The 20,244-nt window shown below is 40.7% G+C and overlaps 1 protein-coding gene across 1 annotated transcript in view; it reads left to right on the top strand.

Annotated features, from left to right (window-relative positions):
- Positions 1-19,925, top strand: part of NWD2 (NACHT and WD repeat domain containing 2) — a 172,899-nt gene extending 152,974 nt beyond the window's left edge. Inside the window, exons 4-7 of the mRNA XM_014859336.3 lie at positions 2,362-2,565; positions 4,730-4,874; positions 9,222-9,811; positions 13,726-19,925. Of these exons, the coding sequence (XP_014714822.2) occupies positions 2,362-2,565; positions 4,730-4,874; positions 9,222-9,811; positions 13,726-17,658 (4,872 nt within the window). The 3' untranslated portion in view covers positions 17,659-19,925. The remainder of the gene's footprint in view (positions 1-2,361; positions 2,566-4,729; positions 4,875-9,221; positions 9,812-13,725) is intronic.
- The last annotated feature ends 319 nt before the right edge of the window (positions 19,926-20,244 follow it).

Here is a 20,244-nt window from a genome sequence, read left to right as displayed (position 1 = left end):
ATGGAGCCCAATAATGCAGAGTCCCTCCATACAAGCCCCTTCCAAAGGGACTTACGCAGCCCAAGAGAACAAACAGATTGTCTCTTGCTCCCTGCCTGGTCTTCGAGGCTAGTACTGAGGAGACCTGAGCATGAAACAGTGAATTCAGTTAGCCACAGTCACCTTCAGTAAGCCAGTTAGATGAGATGGATTATGTCCCAAGAAGATAGAGAGGGCATGGCCCAACCAGGGATGGGTTTAGACAGTACTTGCTGGAAGACTACAGCCTGAAAGGAAGGTTGCTGACAGCACTGGTGCCTTCCCATGTTCTTACTCCACCTGTAGAGAGCTGAAATATTGTCTTTGAAGACAAGAAGAATCTTTAGATAGGAATAGAACAAACGCTAAGGATTTCTTTCTCTCTCGCTTTGTTCATTTATTCAACAAACATGCTTCTTAGTACTTTCTATGTGCTAGAAATAAACTGCTCTGGCCTCTGCCCTCATGGGCTTACCATCTTGTAATAGAATTTAGGTCATGAATTTTTTTTTTGGACACAGATCTACCCAGGACTTTAATTTTCTCACTTGCCTGTATGAGATGAAAAGAACACTGTAGATATTGCAGTGATGGGCAGGAGAAATAGTAAGAAGGGCCCCAAGGAAGCCACACCACAATTCATATTCCAATGACATTCCTTAGATAAACAAAGCTTGAAATTTATGGGAAAGGTGCTAGTAAATAGAAGAAAAGGATGAAGATGCCCACAAATTAAACAGAAAGGTTCCCATGGATATTATAAAGCAGACAAACTTGGTTTGGAGAGTATAGATTTGTGTTAGAATTCCTCTTATGTGCCTTCCTTGTTTCTCCCAGATAAGACACTGAAGACTAATTGAAATATCCAGTGCTGTATAAGCTAATATTTTCATTAGCTTAAACCAGTAGTTCAGGCACCTGAAGGGCTTGCTAAAAGACACATTGCTCAGCCCTATCCCCAAAGTTTCTGATTCAGTAGGTGTGGGATGGGGCCTGAGAATTTGCATGCCTAAAAGTTCCCAGGGTTTGCTGATGCTGCTGGTTCGAGGACCACACTTGGAGAACCACGGGATTAAGCAAGCATTTGGAGGAACCGTGAAAAATGTTGCTCCACAAAGGAGTATAGACAGCATCACTAGGTTTAAAATTTTTAAATACCTATTGTTTTTCTCACTACAAAATAATATATATTGCAAAAAAAAGTTTTTTAATAAACAGGCAATAAATTCATAAAACAACCTAAGTAAATTTAAAACCAGACACTCAAAGATAGCCACTGACAACCTTGCTGTGTATTCTTATAAAATCTTTTATGTTTATATGACGTATGTGTCTATACATGCACGATACTCTGTCACACACATGTGCACACACGAAATAGAAGCATCTCATTCATACTGCTTTGAAACTTACCTTTTCACTTAACGATATGTTATAAACACCTTTCTCTGTCAATACAATTCGAGCACATGATTTGGTTCATCCTTTGAGTAGAGATACCATAATATATTTAAATGTTCCCCTCTGCTGGGCACTTGGGTTGTTATGCCAGCCGTTTTCTGTGAAAACAGGTTCAGTATAAATATTCTGGTTAGTCTTTATGTACATCCTTAATGATTTCCTGAAGACAAATTCCCAGAAGAGAAATTGTGAAGCCAAAAGTTATTTAGATTTTTAAGTCTTTTATTACATATTGCCAGAATACCCTTCGAAGAAGTATGGGCTCAGTTCCTACACCCATCAGCGCTTTGTGGGTATTTTCTCACCTTCACATGACAATGAGCACGTTTTTCTTTGCCAATATAATAGGGTGAAAATATCTTGTTTATATTTCGCATTGTTTTCTGTTACCAGTGGGGTTGGTAGTAGTGTCACATTCAGTGATTTCATACTTCTTTCATTTGTAGGTGTGCAAATCTGAGATCTTTGCAAATCTTAGAATCATACTATTAACTCTTTACAAAGCAATTCTTTTGTTTGGGAGTTTACATGTTTGATATTTTACAGAGTCCAGCATGTCATTTTTCTTTGTCACAAACAAAAAAATCTCAGAATAGAACAATTTTTGTTGTATTATGTAAACTTTGGGAAAATGAATTTGCTACAAAATTCTGTTTTTTGATTTGTCTAATATGATATGCAATCTCAATTCTCAGTTTGTGAATTTATTATAACCTCAATATCATTGGTCTAATTGTACTTATAAAATAATCCAGGGGGAAAAAGTATCCACTGTGTTTGAAAGAGAAAACTGATGGAACGATGTATCTTGTCTGTTTATTAATATTTATTGAGTGGCCCCATAATGTGAGTACTAAACTGAACTTTCTTGGTGATACACAGGGACTGTTAGGTGAAAAATATGGGAACATCCGAATCCCTGGAGAAGTGGAAGCCTCAGAATTTGAAATGATTTTGGACGCTGCCATAGAGGCGAAGCTGGAGACCAAGTTATTGGAAGAGTGGTACTGTCGTGATGAGAACTCGGTGCCAGCAGCTTATTACCTCAGACCCAAATCGGAAATGCTGAAAAGCAATAAAAATGCAGTAAGTTACCTTTCTCTCCAAAGATACATACTTTGTTTATGTCACCCAGGAGTGGTTTTCTCCTCAGAGAAGGCACAGAAACTTATTCTGCCCTGGACCCTAAATTTCCTTTTAACAATGAAATCCAAAGCTAAGAAACCTTCCATTTTTTTGACCCACCTTTCCTTTTAGCCTCTCAGACTTTCTTCCTGGGGTCATTGCCTTCTTCCTGAAGTCTGTCTTTTAGAAGTTCCATTAGTGAAGGTCTGCTAGTGACAAATTCTATTTGTTCATCTGGAAATATTCTTATTTCTCCCATCTCACCACAATGTGTCTATGTATTTGTTCTGATTGGTATATGACATGCTTCCTATATCTGTGAATTCATGTATTCTGTCTGTTCTGGAAAATTCTCAGACATCATCTGATCAAATAATCTCTCTCCTCTGTTCCCTCTGTTCCTTCCTTTTTGCTCTTTAATTAGATTTACACTGGACGATCTCAGTCCATCCTCCATGTCTCTTAATTCTCTTTCACATTATCAGTTTCCTTGATAATGTTCTCTCTCCATGCTGCTTTCCAGAAGATTACTTTAGATCTTTTTTCCAGCTCACCAATTTTTTTCTTCAGCTGTGTCTACTCTATTCATACTTTAAGTTTCAAATTCAACAGTTACATTTTTAATTGTGAAAGGTTTTTTTGAGGGAGGGGGAGTCTTTTTAAAATCTGCCTGGCTATTGTTTATAGTCTGTCACTTTTTTTTTTTTTTTTTTTAAAGATTTTATTTTTTCCTTTTTCTCCCCAAAGCCCCCCTGGTACATAGTTGTATATTCTTCGTTGTGGGTCCTTCTAGTTGTGGCGTGTGGGACGCTGCCTCAGCGTGGTTTGATGAGCAGTGTCATGTCCGCGCCCAGGATTCGAACCAACGAAACACTGGGCCGCCTGCAGCGGAGCGCGCGAACTTAACCACTCGGCCACGGGGCCAGCCCCAAGTCTGTCACTTTTTTAATTCAATATTTTTCCTTTAACATTTCACACATAGTTAATTTTACATTTTTTATCTTATATAGAATCTTCAAGTGAGTTCGATTCATGTATGTATATGACAGAAACATTATCATTGTCTCCTCTCCATCTTGGTTCCCAAATATGTCTATTATGTGTCTCTTGAAACTGAATGAAGGAGGAAGAGAAAATAAGTGGGCCTATTCATTGCACAGAATTTTTAGAGAGATTGAAAAGAAGGCATAGATATCCATCTGTCTTCCACAGAGAACATCCTTGATACATACAGTACCCAGGCAGCTCCAAGACGAGGACAGCCCTGGGTTAGCAACAGTTCTTCATTTAAGGACTTTGTCTGTCATTCTGATATTTAACATAAAGCATTTTCTGCATGCAATATGAAATCATGTCATAATACCTGATTTTTCTTCTTCCCCCTCACATGCATTATTCAAAGTAATTATCTACAAGAATATTGCTTCTGTGGGGAGGAATACTGGGGTAAATCCAAACCATTCCCCAGGTAAATATGCTAAGACTAAATGTAGCTATCAAAAAACAAGCTACCTCAAGAAAACCAGGTCATACAGTAGTTTGGGAGCACTTGCTCATGTGTTACCATTTAACTGGCTTTAGTTGTTCCTTCTTCATTTGATTCTACGAAATCTAAGTTATTCTCTAAACCCCCCATATGATATCTCTGCATAAATCATTGTTAAATAGTTGAATGTGTGAATAAGATTATCATCAAGACTATAAATGTTACTTTCTTGGTAGGCAATCTTTCTATTTTATTTCCTAGAGGATCATTAAAAAAAATGAAGAAGAAACAACTAAAAACAATTAAATTATAACATATGAGCACTTCCCCTTTAACTCCTATTTAGAGGATATTGAAGAGATGATTTTGTTATAACCTTTGTATCAAAACTCAAGAGGGAAATACATGGTATAACAAGAAAGTGCAACAAAAAAATCCTGTCTAGATTCACACTCTTGTGAAACTAACTTCACAAAACTTTCAGGGTTATGGGGAGATTAAATGAGATACTGTCTGGTAAGCACCTCTCACAGTAGTGGCACATTGTAAACCTTCAAATAATCATAGTTCTCTTGCTCTTAAATGTGGATTTTTCTTTGAAGATTTTAAGACTGATATCTAGCTTTTATATTTCCATAGATGCAGCCTTCCACCAATGCTGAGAATGAAAAGACCTGGCAAGAGATATCCGATGAAATCAAGAAGATATTTAAGGCTGCTGTAAAACTGTTACATGAAAAGGGGAAAATGAAACACAGCCAAGCTAAGAGGTACCTGTTCTCAGGTAATTTCTACACATCCTCAGTAAACTAAGGAATCGATAAATAATAGATGCATTCGCTACTTCCCTTTTGTGGTTCTGCAAATTTCATTTCATTTGCTGCCTGGTGAAATTTAATTTTTCTAAATGTTTCCATCTCCTAGAGAGGCAAGTGTTCTTTTGTTTTAACTCATAGTTAAGCCTTTACTTAACTTGAGGACTCCTCCAGAAAATGTGATTTTAGAAGAAGTCAGAGGAGGCTGGATAAAATAGACCAGACTCTGCCAGTGTTTCTCAATTCAGCTGTTCATCCATTCATTCACTCACGCCTTCATTCAGCAAACATTTTTTGAGTACCTGCTGTGTGCCAGGGACTGGGGATACAACAATGAATGAGAAGGCAAGGTCTCTGCTCTCCTGGAACTTATTTTTTAGTGGGGAAAATAAATGATAGGCAAGTAATCAAATAAGTAAACAAGATCATTTCAGAAAGATAAGTGCTATGAATAAAACAACACAGTGCTAGAATAAGGGCAACTGATGAAGGATGTTGAGGTCCAGAGTTGGAAGGGGTGGGCAATGAAGAGATGACTTTTGAGCTGAGTGACAGAAGGAGTTAGAGCCGGCAGTGCCGTATCTAAGATAGAGAATTCCAAGCAGAGGGATTACTGGGTTCAAGATCCCTGAGGCAGGACTTTGCTTAGCAAGTTCCAGGAGCAGGAAGAAGGTAAAGGGAGCCAGGTCCGGGGAGGGAGAGATGAGGTCAGAAGGTGAGCACAAACCAAAATAAGAAACTTATGTTTTATTCTGGGCAAGATGGGAACTCATTGGAGGTCGTGAAGTAAGGGAGTGGCAGGGTATAACTGAACCTTAAAATAAAAATCTCCCCAGCTACTGAGCAGAGACTGGCAGTCGGCCTTTCTCAGCCATGGAAAGGCAGGTTTATTTTTAGAAGTTGCACAGGAAACCACAGATCTGAAGGAATACGTCAGTCATAGCTTCCAGGGGACAAATGCTACAGGTGAAAGGAATCAGATACATAGCATTTATTCTGAAAGTTGATAGTAAAGAATTATTGGGGAAACAGCAATAGCAGTTGCATTTTCAGACTGGTTTTGTGAATGGCATGGCAAAGCATTTGTGAAAACCTAAAAGGCACTTGATACTATTCTCCCTGGATACGTGTATTTCCAGCTCAGAGAAATTATAAATAATCTTGACAAATTCATTCTCTGGAAGCTGTCAAAACTTAGGTCTTATTTTAGGTCTCCCTGAAAATACTAAAATTGGCGGGAATAAGTACTGTCTTTAGAATATCCAGATTAACAAATAGCCTTGTTCCTGTGGGGTCTTTTTGGTCCATTTTTGAAGCTCCGGTTCTTCATCCTAATCAAAGGCAAAACCACCCTGTTCCTAGACACATTAGAAAAAAATGCCCCCAGCAAAAGCTTTCCCATTCTTGATGTAAGAGACACCAGTTTGGGGAAGACATCCTCACATTTGGAATCATACAGCTAAAGTATTGAAATATTTCATCACAAACACATTCTCCTAATTTTCTCCAAGCTGAAGAACTCTGTCCACATGGATAGCCATATGAAGATTAATAATTTCATCCTAGTAGTATGAATTACTACAAGTAGACTGCTTTCTGCTTGGGGTTGTAGGTTTTAAATATATGCATGCTCATTATAATTTTATTTCTTTTACATTTCAAACTCATTTTAAGACCATGTCTGCACAGTGAAAATTGCTGGAGAAGTGCCCAATGGATATAGTATATTACTTTAGTATTTTCAGAAATCTTAAAAATAACACTAGGTAGAACCTGGAAAGAAATATTATTTATATTTGAATGTAATTTTTCACAACACTTCCAGTTTCACCTTAATAAATACCAGAAGAGGAAGAGAAGTACGTTAGACCCCAAAATGGTGCCCTACTGTGAATGTCGAAACTGAGTGGTCTTGAGAATAGTAGAGGGACTAATGTGTCATGAATGATAGTTGCCAGGGCTGGGAGTTTCCTCCTAAGGTGATCTTCATTGGGTACCGTGACTGGCTAAACTTTAGGATATTGAGGAAAATGCAAAGACAGAAAACAAATATATATTCTAGTAAGGAGGGGGGAGTTTATAATATTTATAGACAAATGAATATCAGAAATTATTAATAAAAGTCCCCTCAAATCATGAGGATGCACTTTGCTTCTAAAAAGAACTCTATAGAGTTGACTTAGTCTCAGATGACTCATTTATTCAGGTATATGCATTAAGTCTGACCAGCAACCAGGTACTCTTAGGTAGAGCCTCTTTTGTCCCCCTGAGCCAACCTTAGGTGGGCTCTACCAGCTTGGTTTGTCTCTCTCTCTTTTTATGTTGCATTTGTGATCAACACTCCTGATTGACACACTATTTCCATACAGGTGATATACTGTCAGTTGGGTTGCAGTTGACTAGTTTTCTGGAAGTCAGAGGTAACAGCGCATATCTCTAATTATCATCTATTATGTATAGATACTACAGTTTGGCCACTTCCTTCTTCATGATACTCAGAATGTAATGCCTAGCTAATCTGGTGAGCTCCCTAGCATTTTACACGGATGACTGGAAAAGATAATGGGCCCAAGGCCTCTTTCTGCAAGAGCTTACAATGTTGAGATTTCTTGCATCTTCCCTTGTCTACATTATAACAAGTTTTTACTCTTCTATAAAATAAGAGTAGACATACATTGTACAAGCTCCTTTAACTGGCCTCCTTAACCAACTTGCCTGATTAAAACCCTTTGTAAAGCATACCCATGTGCATGGCACAGGTCATTCAACACTGGTGGCTATAAACATTCATTTTTCACCTGAGTCACAAATTTTTATCCATTGCTTATCATTGGTGAAAAAATATTATCATGAGACTTCCACTATAAGGCACCATTTTAAAATAAAATTCCCACCTTCCTTAATAGTTACTTTATAGAATACTATTCTATGGTTGCGTTCTATACATGCATATTCTATACTATACATACTATTCTATACATGCATATTCTAGATTTTGCTTGATGGTGGAGTTGTGGCTAGCCCATTGAAATGTTTTCAGTTTAAGGCCAGCCCAACCTGTGTATTCAGAGCCCCACCCTCTCCCCCACCATGCTCCCATCAGATCCCAGTCCGGCAGTCACCTCCTTAGGAAAGCCTTTCCTGGCCTCTCCAAGTGGGTTAGACTCCCCAATTGTTTACTCTCATTGCATCATGGTATTCTCCTTCACAGGGCTGAAAACAATCATAATACATTTATTCATGGGTCTCTATGATTCATGTCTGCCGTTCTCCACTGGATCGTAAGCTCCATAATGACTTTTTCTCTTAGCATTCTCTGTTTTCTCTCATCATTGTATCCTAAGCAACTAGCAGCATGCCTGGCACATAGTAGGGACTCAGTGAAGACCAAGTGGATGAAGGAAAGCAGGCGGAGGGGGGTGGGAAGCAGGAGGAAGAAAGAGAGGGAGGGAAGAAGAACGCAGAGAGGGAGGACAGCCAATTTTAAAAGACTGCTTGCCTTAAAATTCATTTCCATTCTTTGTTTTTATTTTTCTCCCCCAAAATCATGTGCCAGTGATGTTTTTATTACTACTGATCCAGTTTTAAATGTTCTTATGGCGCCTCCAATGATTTATAGTGTATACTTACTTGCATGTCAGCATGTGTATTGTAAGCCATGACATGGTTACCTCAGAAGATGTAAAGTCACATACTGAGTCATTTTTCTGTGCCTGCTCTGATGGATGTAATGGAGTTTAACAGTGACATGAATAATTCACATTCATCAATAATCAGAACATGATTACATCTTGTTTCAAATATGCTTTTATATTTATATTTACACGTATCTGTCTGGGGTACAATGCACTTCAAACAAAATGGTGAAGCCACATTGTAAAGGAGAGACAGACAAGGAGACAGTAAACTCAGTATGTCTTTGACCTTGTCCTCATTCCTTCCTGACCCTATTGGTCCCTGCTCTTCACTCTTAGAACTGCTGAAGTCTAAGAGGGAAGCTAAGCAGGAACTTGGGAGAATCAGCTATAAACTTTGTATGCTTTCTTTTGTCTTTTGATCAACTTCTCCCTCCGATTGTGGAGGAAATTAAATAATTTTACTTAAAACTCATTGTTCTGTGGCAGGCTGCTTAGGAAAAGACAAGCAGGAAAATTAAGGAATTAAGAAATTATTCTATAGATGACTCCGCTACACACTATAAGCAAAATCATCTAACACTAGGGACTAATAGTTAAGTGCTGGGAGTGTGGGCATGTTGGGTGGGCATGTTGGGTCTTTGTTCTAGGCAATAAACTCCTTGTCATATTTTCTTCCAGCTATAGAGGATGAATTTGACTTCGCTCTAGGAAAGCAAACGGCAGCATTCCTCAAGAAGTGTGTGTGCTACATTAGGAAAATTGCTAACATTGAGCGTTTTGTGAAAATCCCAGAGATGGGAAAATACATGGACATAACTGGAACAGAACCGAGGATTATTCGGGACCCAGAAGCCCAAGAGAAGCTGATAAAACTCAGGGATGAATTTATTCCTACTATTGTTGCGTCATCTAATCTGAGAGTGTACACTTCTGTTACTCATTGTGACATGAAACTAGGCTATTCCCAAGAAATAGAAAATCATTACATAGAAGGACTTGGTAAACAATTTTATGAGGACATGATTGATATAATTCAGGCAACGGTACAACAGAATTTTGACACTGAGACTGATACGCTCTATGATGAAATCCTTCAGCATTCATCATTATGTAAAACGTATGCCTCCTTCTACGAGTACAAATGTGAATCTCTAAACATCGTGTATAAATACATTCTTCCAAGCAAAACTGGGCACATCAATCCTCTTATTATATATGGTGGACCATGCACTGGGAAGACCCTTCTATTAGCTGAAGTAGCAAAGAAGGTAAAAGCTTATTCTTTTACATGTATATTTGTAAAAATTTTTACTTATGGGAAAAGATAAATGGATCAAATTCATTTCCATTTTCTGGGTTTACTCTCTGAATTATAATTAGCCTTTTTGGAATGTATACTTCAGTGTTTCTCTTCTGCTGGTATAATGGTTATACTGAAAGAATAAGACTCATGGGGTACAATTATAGAACAGCTATATTTATTTTTTCTGTCATTGTTCAAACTCATGTTGTGGGCTAGTTCCCATTTGCATGGAAACTAGGACAGATCTCACAACTCTTCTCATCCATCTCACCAAAGACAAGCCCTCCAGTGGCTTCTGGACACTCAATCAGTCTCAGTTCAGCAACTAAATATGTCCAGTCTAAGATGATAATTAAAGCTTCAGTCTACATTTCTCTGCCCCGACTGAGGCCCACCATAAGCAAGGTATGTAGAGTGAGAAATAGGGATGTGGCCATCTTCTCCTTTCTTTCTCCACATAGCACTTCTTCCCTCCTTCCCTAATCCCAACCACATGACCTCTATAGGGTTGTGACCCCTATAGGGTTCTGGTTTAGGGGATTTGGGAAAGGTAAGGTGACCAGAAAGTTCTTACATGACCAGTACTGTTCTGAACTGGGCTCTGCACTCTCTGGTCTTGACAGGTGTTTAAAACTGCATCCTGTTTCTTCTGAGGCCTTTTCATGGCTTCCTGGAAGTCCTTCCCCTCCCACATCCCCTGCCCTGCCTTCGCTGAGCATCTCTCACCTACAGTTCCCTTGACACAGGGAATGCACTTTTTTTCCAGCTGGTCACTTCCTTGGCTCCTAGACATCCAGCAATACACTTCTAGTATCTTTCTGCCAAGATCCTCTCCACAGCCCAGCAAACTCCCCTAGACAGGACCTGGGAAAAACAAAACCCTTTGTCAGCTCACCCTTGCTGGTGGCCCACATCTGGGACATGGGAAACACTCAGGTGTTTTTTTTTTTTTTTGCCCTGAGAAACTCCAGTTCCAGTACAGCAGCTCTGCATCACTCCTCTATCGGAGCAGCCAGCCAGTCTCAGTCACTCAACGTCTGTATCTCTCAGATGTCATCAGACACAGATGGCCTTGTCTCCCAAGCTCTAGGGGGCACCCTCTAAATGGTCCACTGTAGCCCTTTCCCTGGGCCAGAAGTGAGGGGTGGGCATCTCTCAGCCCCCGCTTTCAGGAGTGGGATGGTGATAGATACAACCCACGGCACCCTAACCTCCAACTTTTTTCTCAGCCTCTTGAATCTCTTTTTCAGGCTGGAAGTGGATTGTCCGCTAAAGGTAGCAAAGCTGGTTTTCACAGCTCCCTTTCAAGTCTTGCATGATGGTCTGGAACCTCACTCTGGAATGTGATATCTATTGTCTTGGCATCTCACTCTAAACTGGGCTAAACTAGTTCCATTTTTAACCTCCTGTTACACTTGATATCAAAGTCTGATGGTTTCTATTATCCTGGTATTGCTTCAGAATCTCTATATTGTTCTTTCTATGGTTACTCTCTCAAGAACAGAGCTTTCTTTAACTGCGTGAACATTCTTGTAATCTATCACGTGCTACACAATCTCAAGCAGGTCATTTGGAGGACAAGAACAGGGACAGTTGTGTTGCACCTCATGTGGGGATTAGGTTCCAAAGTAAGCTCAAGCAAGTTTACTCAAAAAGTCCTTGGGAAGGCCAGTTTACCATTTCTTAATATGTCAAGCCCAGCTGCTGGTTTTTCTTCTAGTGTTAGAAGATGTAGCTCTTTCTTTACACCAGATGAAGTGGCAGGCTTACATTTAGGGGCCCTGTTGCATCAAAATAAATGTATGTGTGTGTGTCTTTGAACACTAATTTGTAAGTGACTCTTCAAATTTTAGAATTATTCCAAATAAGCAAGATACTAACACAGTAAGAGGCACATGGGAACTGAAATCAAATGAGAAAACATTCACGTATGCCATTTCACACTCGCTGTGAGGCTTTCTTCCTTGTGGAGGAGGGAAGGGGGAAGGTGGGTGGAGGGGGAAGTATTGTTGAATTTGACTAAGTTAAATGTGCATGCGATGCATCTCCACGTGCTCTAGCACAGGAGGTAAAGACTCACATGGGCTGTGCTGATATGCTTGTGTAGATAAGCAATCCCAGCGGGGCAGAGTGTGGTGACAGCTGGGCTGCTCAACTTGAGAAATGGCTTTCTGAGCTCTTGCTCTTCTGGATATTTTGTCCAAACACCAGAGTGTGTCCACTCACAGTCCTGGACTCTGATCCTCCAGGAACCACACCAGTTTCTGGGTCCCCTGCCTGTGTTCCACTTGTCTTTCTCCTGGGGAGCATCTGCCCCACCAACAACAACCTGTGCTCTCTTGTGACCTCATGTCCCTTGTAAGGATGCAGACAGACATCTCGTGGTTATCTCCTGTGTACCTGACATTTCCAGGAACGTGAGCTCATGATCGGAGGGCCACTCTCTGCAGATACCACACATTCAGCAACACATGACTGGCAGGAGAGAGGACGATGTGTATAATCATCATGAGCAGTCCATGGAGGGACAAATAATTGCATTCTGTTTCTGATTTGCCACCAAAGGACAGTGGTAGGATGGCAGGATTAGCTGCCTGCAAATCAGCTTCAAAGGTTGGGGCTAAACAACAATAAATTGCTTATCTTCCTTAATAGCTCATTCTGAAACTGACAGTCCTAAATCTTTCCTCAACTTATTCAGATCTTAACTGGAACTATCTCTGGAGGAACCAAGTTTCAAAAACTTACTTTCTATGTGTATTTGTGTCTTTTTCTAAGGAGTATCCTTGGTGAATTCCAAGGATTACTGAAAGACGTGATCTCCCTAAAATAAACTTAGGAGTGTTTTGTACCATGATTGTCTCTCTTTTTGTCCTTGCCTTTCCAGACTGAAAAATACTAAACTTACCAGCCCCCTCATAAATGTTATCTTTTTAACTCCACAATTAAAAAAAGAGAGAGAGTGCACTAGAATGAAAGTCAGATATGACTGCTACTCCATCTTTGTCTCTCGGCAGAGTCATTTATGCAGCCTGGGCCTTGGTTTCTTCTTCTGTTAAATGACACTGTAATCCCATGTGCCCTGAAGAGAGAGAATGTGAGGACTGATGACTGCCTGTTTATCGTATATAAATATATATACTTTAAAGTATAAAAATATATAAATATATATAAATATATAAATAAGTATATAATATAGGAAACTATTATAAAGCACAAAATTTGACAAAACCCTTTTAACCAGCATTATGTAGATTTTTATGACAATGATACATCATCATCAAGATGACCCTACAGCACCCTAATAAAGTGTCTCTGAATCATGAAAGATTACATGCAGTATCATTTTTGTACTGAGTATTTTTTACTGCATTCTAATTAACTGGAAATTTTGTCAGCCATGTATGGGCTTTATGGGATCTCAATTCATGAAAATATTTGACTCAATATAATGTGTAAATCATTACTTAATCTAATCATTAAATGAAGATTAAGCACCTACTATATGCTGGCAACCGTGCCAAGAAATGGGAATTCAGCAATGAAAAAACTAACTATACCTGATATTTGGATTTACTGTTTACGAAACACTTTGTAACTTTTAGAGTACAACTTAAATGTTGCCTTGGGATTGAACGATACTATTATGACTATTTTGTTGCCTTTAGTAGAGTGATCCCAAGGGTCTCACCTGTGTATTTTAGTGCATGAGCTTTGTGACAGTTCTTTGACCTTCTCAGAGGACTTTTCCACTTCCTGGTTCTAGGCTACTTCCTGCATGGTCAGGGTTACCAGAAGTGTGACCTCTGGAGAGAACTGTTGTTGTATATGACCATGTGAATAAATATTACCATTCTAAATGCCACCTTTATGTTTTAGGCTTATGGCTGGCTACATGAAGACACAGGACCAGAATCTGACCCAGTCGTAGTCGTGAGATTTCTAGGAAGCACAGACATGAGTACTGACCTTAAGACTCTCCTTCTAAGTGTTTGTGAACAGTTGGCAGTTAACTACCGATGTCTGGTTCAAAACTACCCTAAGAAGATCCATGACCTCCGTGACTTATTTATAAACCTTTTGAATGAGTCTTCATTGCAGAGACCTCTAGTAATAATATTTGACGCTCTAGAACAGCTCTCAGAGAGTGACGAGGCCAGGAAGCTTTGGTGGCTCCCAGCTCACCTTCCCCGCTTCGTACGCATAGTCATCTCCACACTGCCCAACAAACATGGGATCCTGCAGAAACTAAGGTGCCTTATCCATGCAGAGGACAACTACATCGAGCTGATCCCCCGGGACAGGAAGATGTGCAGCCAGGTCCTCAAACACCAGCTGCTGCGGGTCAAAAGGAAGGTCACCTCAGGCCAGCAGATTTATGTGAACAATGCATTCTCTAAGTGCACACTGCCCATGTTTGTGAACTTGACCTTCAGGGAGGTGAGACACTGGAGATCTCACAAAGATGTCGATGAGTCCTCCCTCTGTGTCACCGTTCATGAGAGTATAGAGCAGCTATTCTGGTCCTTAGAGAAGAAGTGTGGTCAGAAACTAGTCTGCAGGGCTCTTGGTTACATCACCATGGCCAAAATGGGTTTGAGTGAAATGGAACTGGAGGACGTGTTGGCCCTAGACAACAGCGTTATGAATGAGCTCAATGAGAACGCCAGGCCCAGCAATCCCCTGAGAGTACCTTATTTGTACATCGCGAGGCTCAAGGAGGGTCTCAGCGGATACTTAATAGAAAGACACGTGAAGAATGTCACTCTTTTGGTCTGGGCCAACAGACACCTGCAGCTCATAGCTCAGAAGCTGTATCTGCAGGATGACAGTGACCTACGTGAAATGCACACCATCCTGGCAGATTATTTTCTGGGGGTCTGGTCAGGGGGCAGGAGGAAAGCTTTCTGCCTCGAAGACCCCTACTTGAATGGCTGCCTTGACTTGGAGAGCAGAAGTCTGCTTGAGGAAGAAAAGCACTTCATGGAACAAGCTTCCTTTGACAGGCAGGCACCAGACCAGCCCTGGGTTTTCCAGTGTAATCCACTGGAGCCTGACATCTTCTTTGTCAATCATCGGAAAATGTCTGAGCTCTTGCACCACCTGACAAGGTGTGGAAAAACCGACGACCTGCTGTATGGCATCATCATGAACTTCAGCTGGCTTTACACCATGATCAAAATCGGCCAGTTCGATAAAGTGCTTTCAGACATCGAGCTGGCTTACAACTGCTCGCAAGAGAAGGAGCTGAAGTTCCTGGCAAGCACCCTCCGCAGCATCAAAAACAAGATCATTGCCTTTCCTGGCTCCCTTTCAGCAGAGCTCCAGCAAAGACTGCTGCCTGTTGTAAGTTCCCTGCCCAAACTTAGACACCTTCTTTTGGAGTGTGACAAAGACGGGCCCAAATATTGCTCCATTGTGCCATTACATTCATCCATGGATGTGACATATAGCCCAGAGCGTCTTCCCTTGTCATCTAGTCACCTGCATGTCACCGAGATTCTGCCTACCTGTAACCCCAGTACTGTCCTGACAGCTTTAGAAAACGGGTCCATCAGCACGTGGGATGTGGAAACTCGTCAGCTACTCAGGCAGATCACGACAGCCCAGTCCGTCATCCTGGGCATGAAGCTCACCAGTGATGAAAAGTATCTTGTGGTGGCTACAACAAATAATACCTTGTTGATTTATGACAATGTCAATTCGTGTCTCCTGTCTGAGGTGGAAATCAAAGGGACCAAGCATGGAAGCGGCTCCACCTACATCAATGGATTTACACTGTCGGTCAACCATGCCCTTGCATGGCTTGAAGCCAGCAAAGATGTCACTGTCATTGATCTGCTCTACGGATGGCCCCTTTACCAGTTCCACTGCTGGTATGAAGTGACCTGTGTCCAGTGCTCCCTGGATGGCACATATGCGTTCTGTGGACAGTACCTGAACACTACGACCATATTTCATTTAGGAAGTGGAGAAAAGTTATGTACGGTGACATCTGAATTTTCAGGTGGGTTTGTGAAGTTTCTTCTTATCTTGGACACAGCCCAAGAAATGGTAATGGTAGACAGTGAGGGAAGCCTCTCTGTTTGGAATACTGAGGACATTACCAACCCCCAGCTGACTGATGACTTTGACTGCCGAAGAGAAGACAGCGAGGTGGTCAGCATCGAACTTTCAGAGGACCAAAGTGCCATTCTGATCTGTAAAGCCCTCAGCATTGAGCTCTTAGATACTGGCATGTGGAAGGTCGCTGAAAAGTTCAGAGCTAAGCACAATGAACGATTTATATCTGCCGTGCTGTCCAAAAATGGAGACTGCATCATCGCGACCATGGAAAATACCTCAGCCGTGTTTTTTTGGAGGCGGGACACAGGACAGTGTATGGCAAGCTTACAGGAAATCTCAGGTACCATAGTTAAGTTGGTGAAATCTAGTCACCACAACATGCTGCTATCTTTATCAACCAGTGGTGTTCTTTCTATTTGGGACATAGATATAATCACAGCTATGTCCAACATAGATAAGACTGGAAAACCCATCCAGAGTCTGATGTTACCTGCCAGAGGGGAAATCATTTACTCCCTTGATGGCTCTGATTGCGTTCATAAGTGGAACTTCAGCAGTGGGTTTATTGAAGCAGTATTTAAGCATGAAGGAATAGTTGAACACTGTGTGTTGACATCCTCTGGGGACATAATGGTGACGTCAGATGACAAAAGCAGCCAGTATGTCTGGCACACCAGCAGCGGTGAAAACCTCTTCCGAATTAATGGGCAGAGAATATCTCAGCTGCTAATTACACACAATGACCAGTTTGTGGTCTCTCTCTGTGAGGAAAATGCTTCCAGGGTTTGGAGACTGGCCACAGGCCACAGGGTCTGCAACATCCTGACCACTTTGCAGAACGCCTTTATAACCTCCGCAAATACCTTCGTGGTGGGAATGACCAAAAGCAAAGTGCTGGCAGTCAGCCTTTGGACCGGAAGTATCACCAAGAAATTTTGCTGTGAAGATGGCACCACCATTGTGAATTTTAAATTGATCCCCGACTGCCCTGACATCATCGTGTTTATCACCTCGGCCGAGACAGTAAATATCTGGAGTCTGACAGATGAAGTGATCTGTCGCCGTGTGCAACTTCCAAACAACTTCTTGAAAAATCTAGAGGATTTTGAAATTTCTCCCAATGGAAAGCTAGGCATTATAGCCAGGGGAGACGAAAATATCAACGTGCTGGATTTACACAACGGTAAATTACGGGTGGTTCACGCTTCTGGGGTCATCTGGCGGCAGAGGTTGTCTCGGGATGGTCGCTACCTGGTATATATCTGTTTCCGAAATGGGGAGGAAGAGGATGAAAATGGTGTGATATCCAGTTTAATTGTAATGAGACTGGCTGATGGTAAAAATATCGGTGCTTGCTCCCTTTACAAAACCCCAACTTTTCTTGCCCTCTCACAGAGGCACCTGAACATCATTGTGGGTTTTGACGATGGGAGCATAGGGATATACACGGTCGTGGACCGTGTAGATGCTGCACTGAAAATTAAAATTGCCACTTCAAATAGCAGACAAATTTTCAACAATGCAACACAGACATCCAGGCCAAAGTGTAATAGCTACTGTTTTAAAGTGTCTGTGGATTGCTTATGGAGAGAGTCCACTGAGGTCTTTGCAAGAGACAGTCCCATCACAGTGAGTGACTCCACTGAGCCTAATGAGGCAACGCCCTCCAAGAAACACAATTCTTGCTATGACCGGGTGTGCTCTGCCCTGGAATCCAGGGGCCACAGCTATGCCCCTGACAACTGACAAAATGTTTTTCCTGCTCAGTAGAAGTAAGTGGTACATGTACAAAAGAAAAAAAAAGTATCTTCTGTATCCCAAATGATAAGCTACTCATTTCTTAAAGGACAGGAAAGATGCTGGAGTTCCAGTGTTAATTATTAACATGGTCATGAAATGTACAGAAATGTGAAATTGGTTTTGAGCTTGGTTTTTTGGTCAGAGTTTCTCCAGGAATGAAGTCTTGACAGAATTTCTAGAGATGATATTTAAATGGCTGCATCACCTGGAAGTTAGAGGATAGTTTTAAACTATCTTTGTGGGAAGAAGCAGCGTAATTTATTCCATTGGCTCCGAGGAGAGAGGCTAGAGACCATCTGGACTGGAATTAATTCTGCAGAAATCGGTTGAAATCGTGAACACAAAGAGTTGACTTCAGATGATTGTGTGGCCATAAGTAAACACAGCCTTAATCTTTCCTTACATTTTATAATCCTGACAACTGTGTAAACCCAGTCAGATGGAAGGTCCAAAGGTGCAAATTAATGTAACAAAAATGCCCAGAGGTACTCCCAGTTTCCCAAGAGAAAGGATGTGAAATGTGAGGCCAAAAATGGGCCTGGGACAAGAACTAACTACCACTATCATAGGGCTACTGACCACACAGAGTCAGTCTTCATGAAAATACACTTTCAACAGTTGCATGCTAGGGTTTCTGTATGATGGAATATGTGATTTCTAAACTATTTCCTGGGCTGCAAAAGAAGACATTTAATAAGAAACCACAATCTTTTCATGTCTTTTTGAAATGCCTATTTGAGCTGGGTGTAAAGAAGAATTACAGAAAGGGCATTGCAAATGTGGTCAAAACACCTGTTAATCTGTCTCACTGTACTAACAAAAGTCTGTGCTATTCAGTCAGATGTATGGAAGCATAAATTACTTCCTAAAACCCTGCAGTAAATCTTAATAGAAAGAAAGCTTTCTTGACATGCCATCTATGAAATACTGATGACATTTGCCTTACTCTCATGCCTCCTCTTTCCTGTGTAAAAGCAGATGGATGACCAAATACTCTGGGACAAACTGAATATGCCCGTCTTCGTGCTAAAATATTCCATAAATCTTAAGGGTGTCCAAAGGTTCTTCGCTGTTCCTCTTTGTAATCACTTTCTTACTTATACCCGCTGTACGTATGTTTCTTTTCTGCTTAAGGACTCTTCGGAGCCTTTTGTGGTCTTAACCATTTCAAAGCTTCTGCTTCAAAGCTTCAAAGCAGAAGCTTTGAAATGGGATTAAATATTTTTTTTAAAACTACCTATTTAAAAGAAAATATTACATCCCAAAAGGGGAAAGTGATTTTCTTTCTTCCATGTCCTCCTCATGACACACCCCTGGATAACTTTCCAGAGGGTGTCATAGTGGTGGTTTGGTTTGGTTGTATTTGAACTGGCAGCAGCGACTTGAGTAGGCAGGATAATGAACAAGGACTGACTTCCTTTCAGATCTGCCATGAACTCATGGCGTATCCAAAGACAGATCTTTAACCTCCCCACTGTATTGTTTTTGTAAATTGCAAAATAAAGGTAGTGATAGCTTCTGCTATAGCCGAGTAGGGATGTCGGGGAGCAATGTGAGAAAAAAAGACAGTGACATCTTGATTGTTGATGATAATGGAAAAAACAAAATGACCTAACCCATAAGGAATCCAAGTCCATTGTATTTCACTTGGGCAAGCAGTGTGACACATACACATTCAAAGATGTGATTAAGATGTAAACACTCTACTCCATGGTAAAAGACTTTTTTTCAGTATGTTCCTCCTGGTCTAGCTACCAGGCAGGGAGGTGGTAGCCCAGAGAAGGCCCAGTGCTCATACAGATCATCTGGAGTTGACTGTATGAGTTGATACTTTTTTAGCTCTTCAAAGGCAACACATTCTTCTTCCTGTCACTATTAGTTGGACCTCTCTGCCACACATTTCTATGAATTAAATGCCTAGATGGATTAAATGTAGTGTGTGAATGTTCTATGTCAAAGCCAATAGAGTTTCACAAGTGACTTGAACGACTTTTCCTAACTTGTTTGCAACTGATAGCTCATATTGAATGTTTTTATGTAAACTTTGTATTGTGGGGAAGAATTACCCAATCAGAGATTTATATTTTCATAAGTGTTACATTTAGTTAAATTTTGTTACAGAGTTGTTACCACTAGAAAATTATGGCAGTCTTCAAACAATGTACAGTCTTGTGTATGTATTGTTTGTATGAATAAAAGATAAATGACTTAGAGTCATGTGGCGTTTGTTTTTCTCCCCCAACTTTGGTAGATGTAGTTGGAGATCTTCAGTAAGAATAATTGTTCGTGCTTACTGAGTGCCCCCGGTACGCCAGGCACTATATTTGGAGCGTTGCATGCACTAAGCTGTGTAATCTTTACAACAGTCTTATGAGTAGGTACTGTTAGTATTCCAAATTTACAGATGAGGAAACCTAGAAACTGAGGTCCAGGGAGAATAGCTTCACAGGATTTCAGTGCACCATCAATGACATTTTTGTAAACTTTCTCAAAACATGTAAAAATATAGCATTGTTTATCCAGTAGGCACTC

The sequence above is a fragment of the Equus asinus genome, chromosome 3 (assembly GCF_041296235.1).
Source record: "Equus asinus isolate D_3611 breed Donkey chromosome 3, EquAss-T2T_v2, whole genome shotgun sequence".
In the NCBI taxonomy this organism is placed as follows: Eukaryota; Metazoa; Chordata; class Mammalia; order Perissodactyla; family Equidae; genus Equus; species Equus asinus.
Note: the sequence above shows the minus strand (reverse complement) of the source record. Positions and strands in the feature narration are given on the sequence as shown.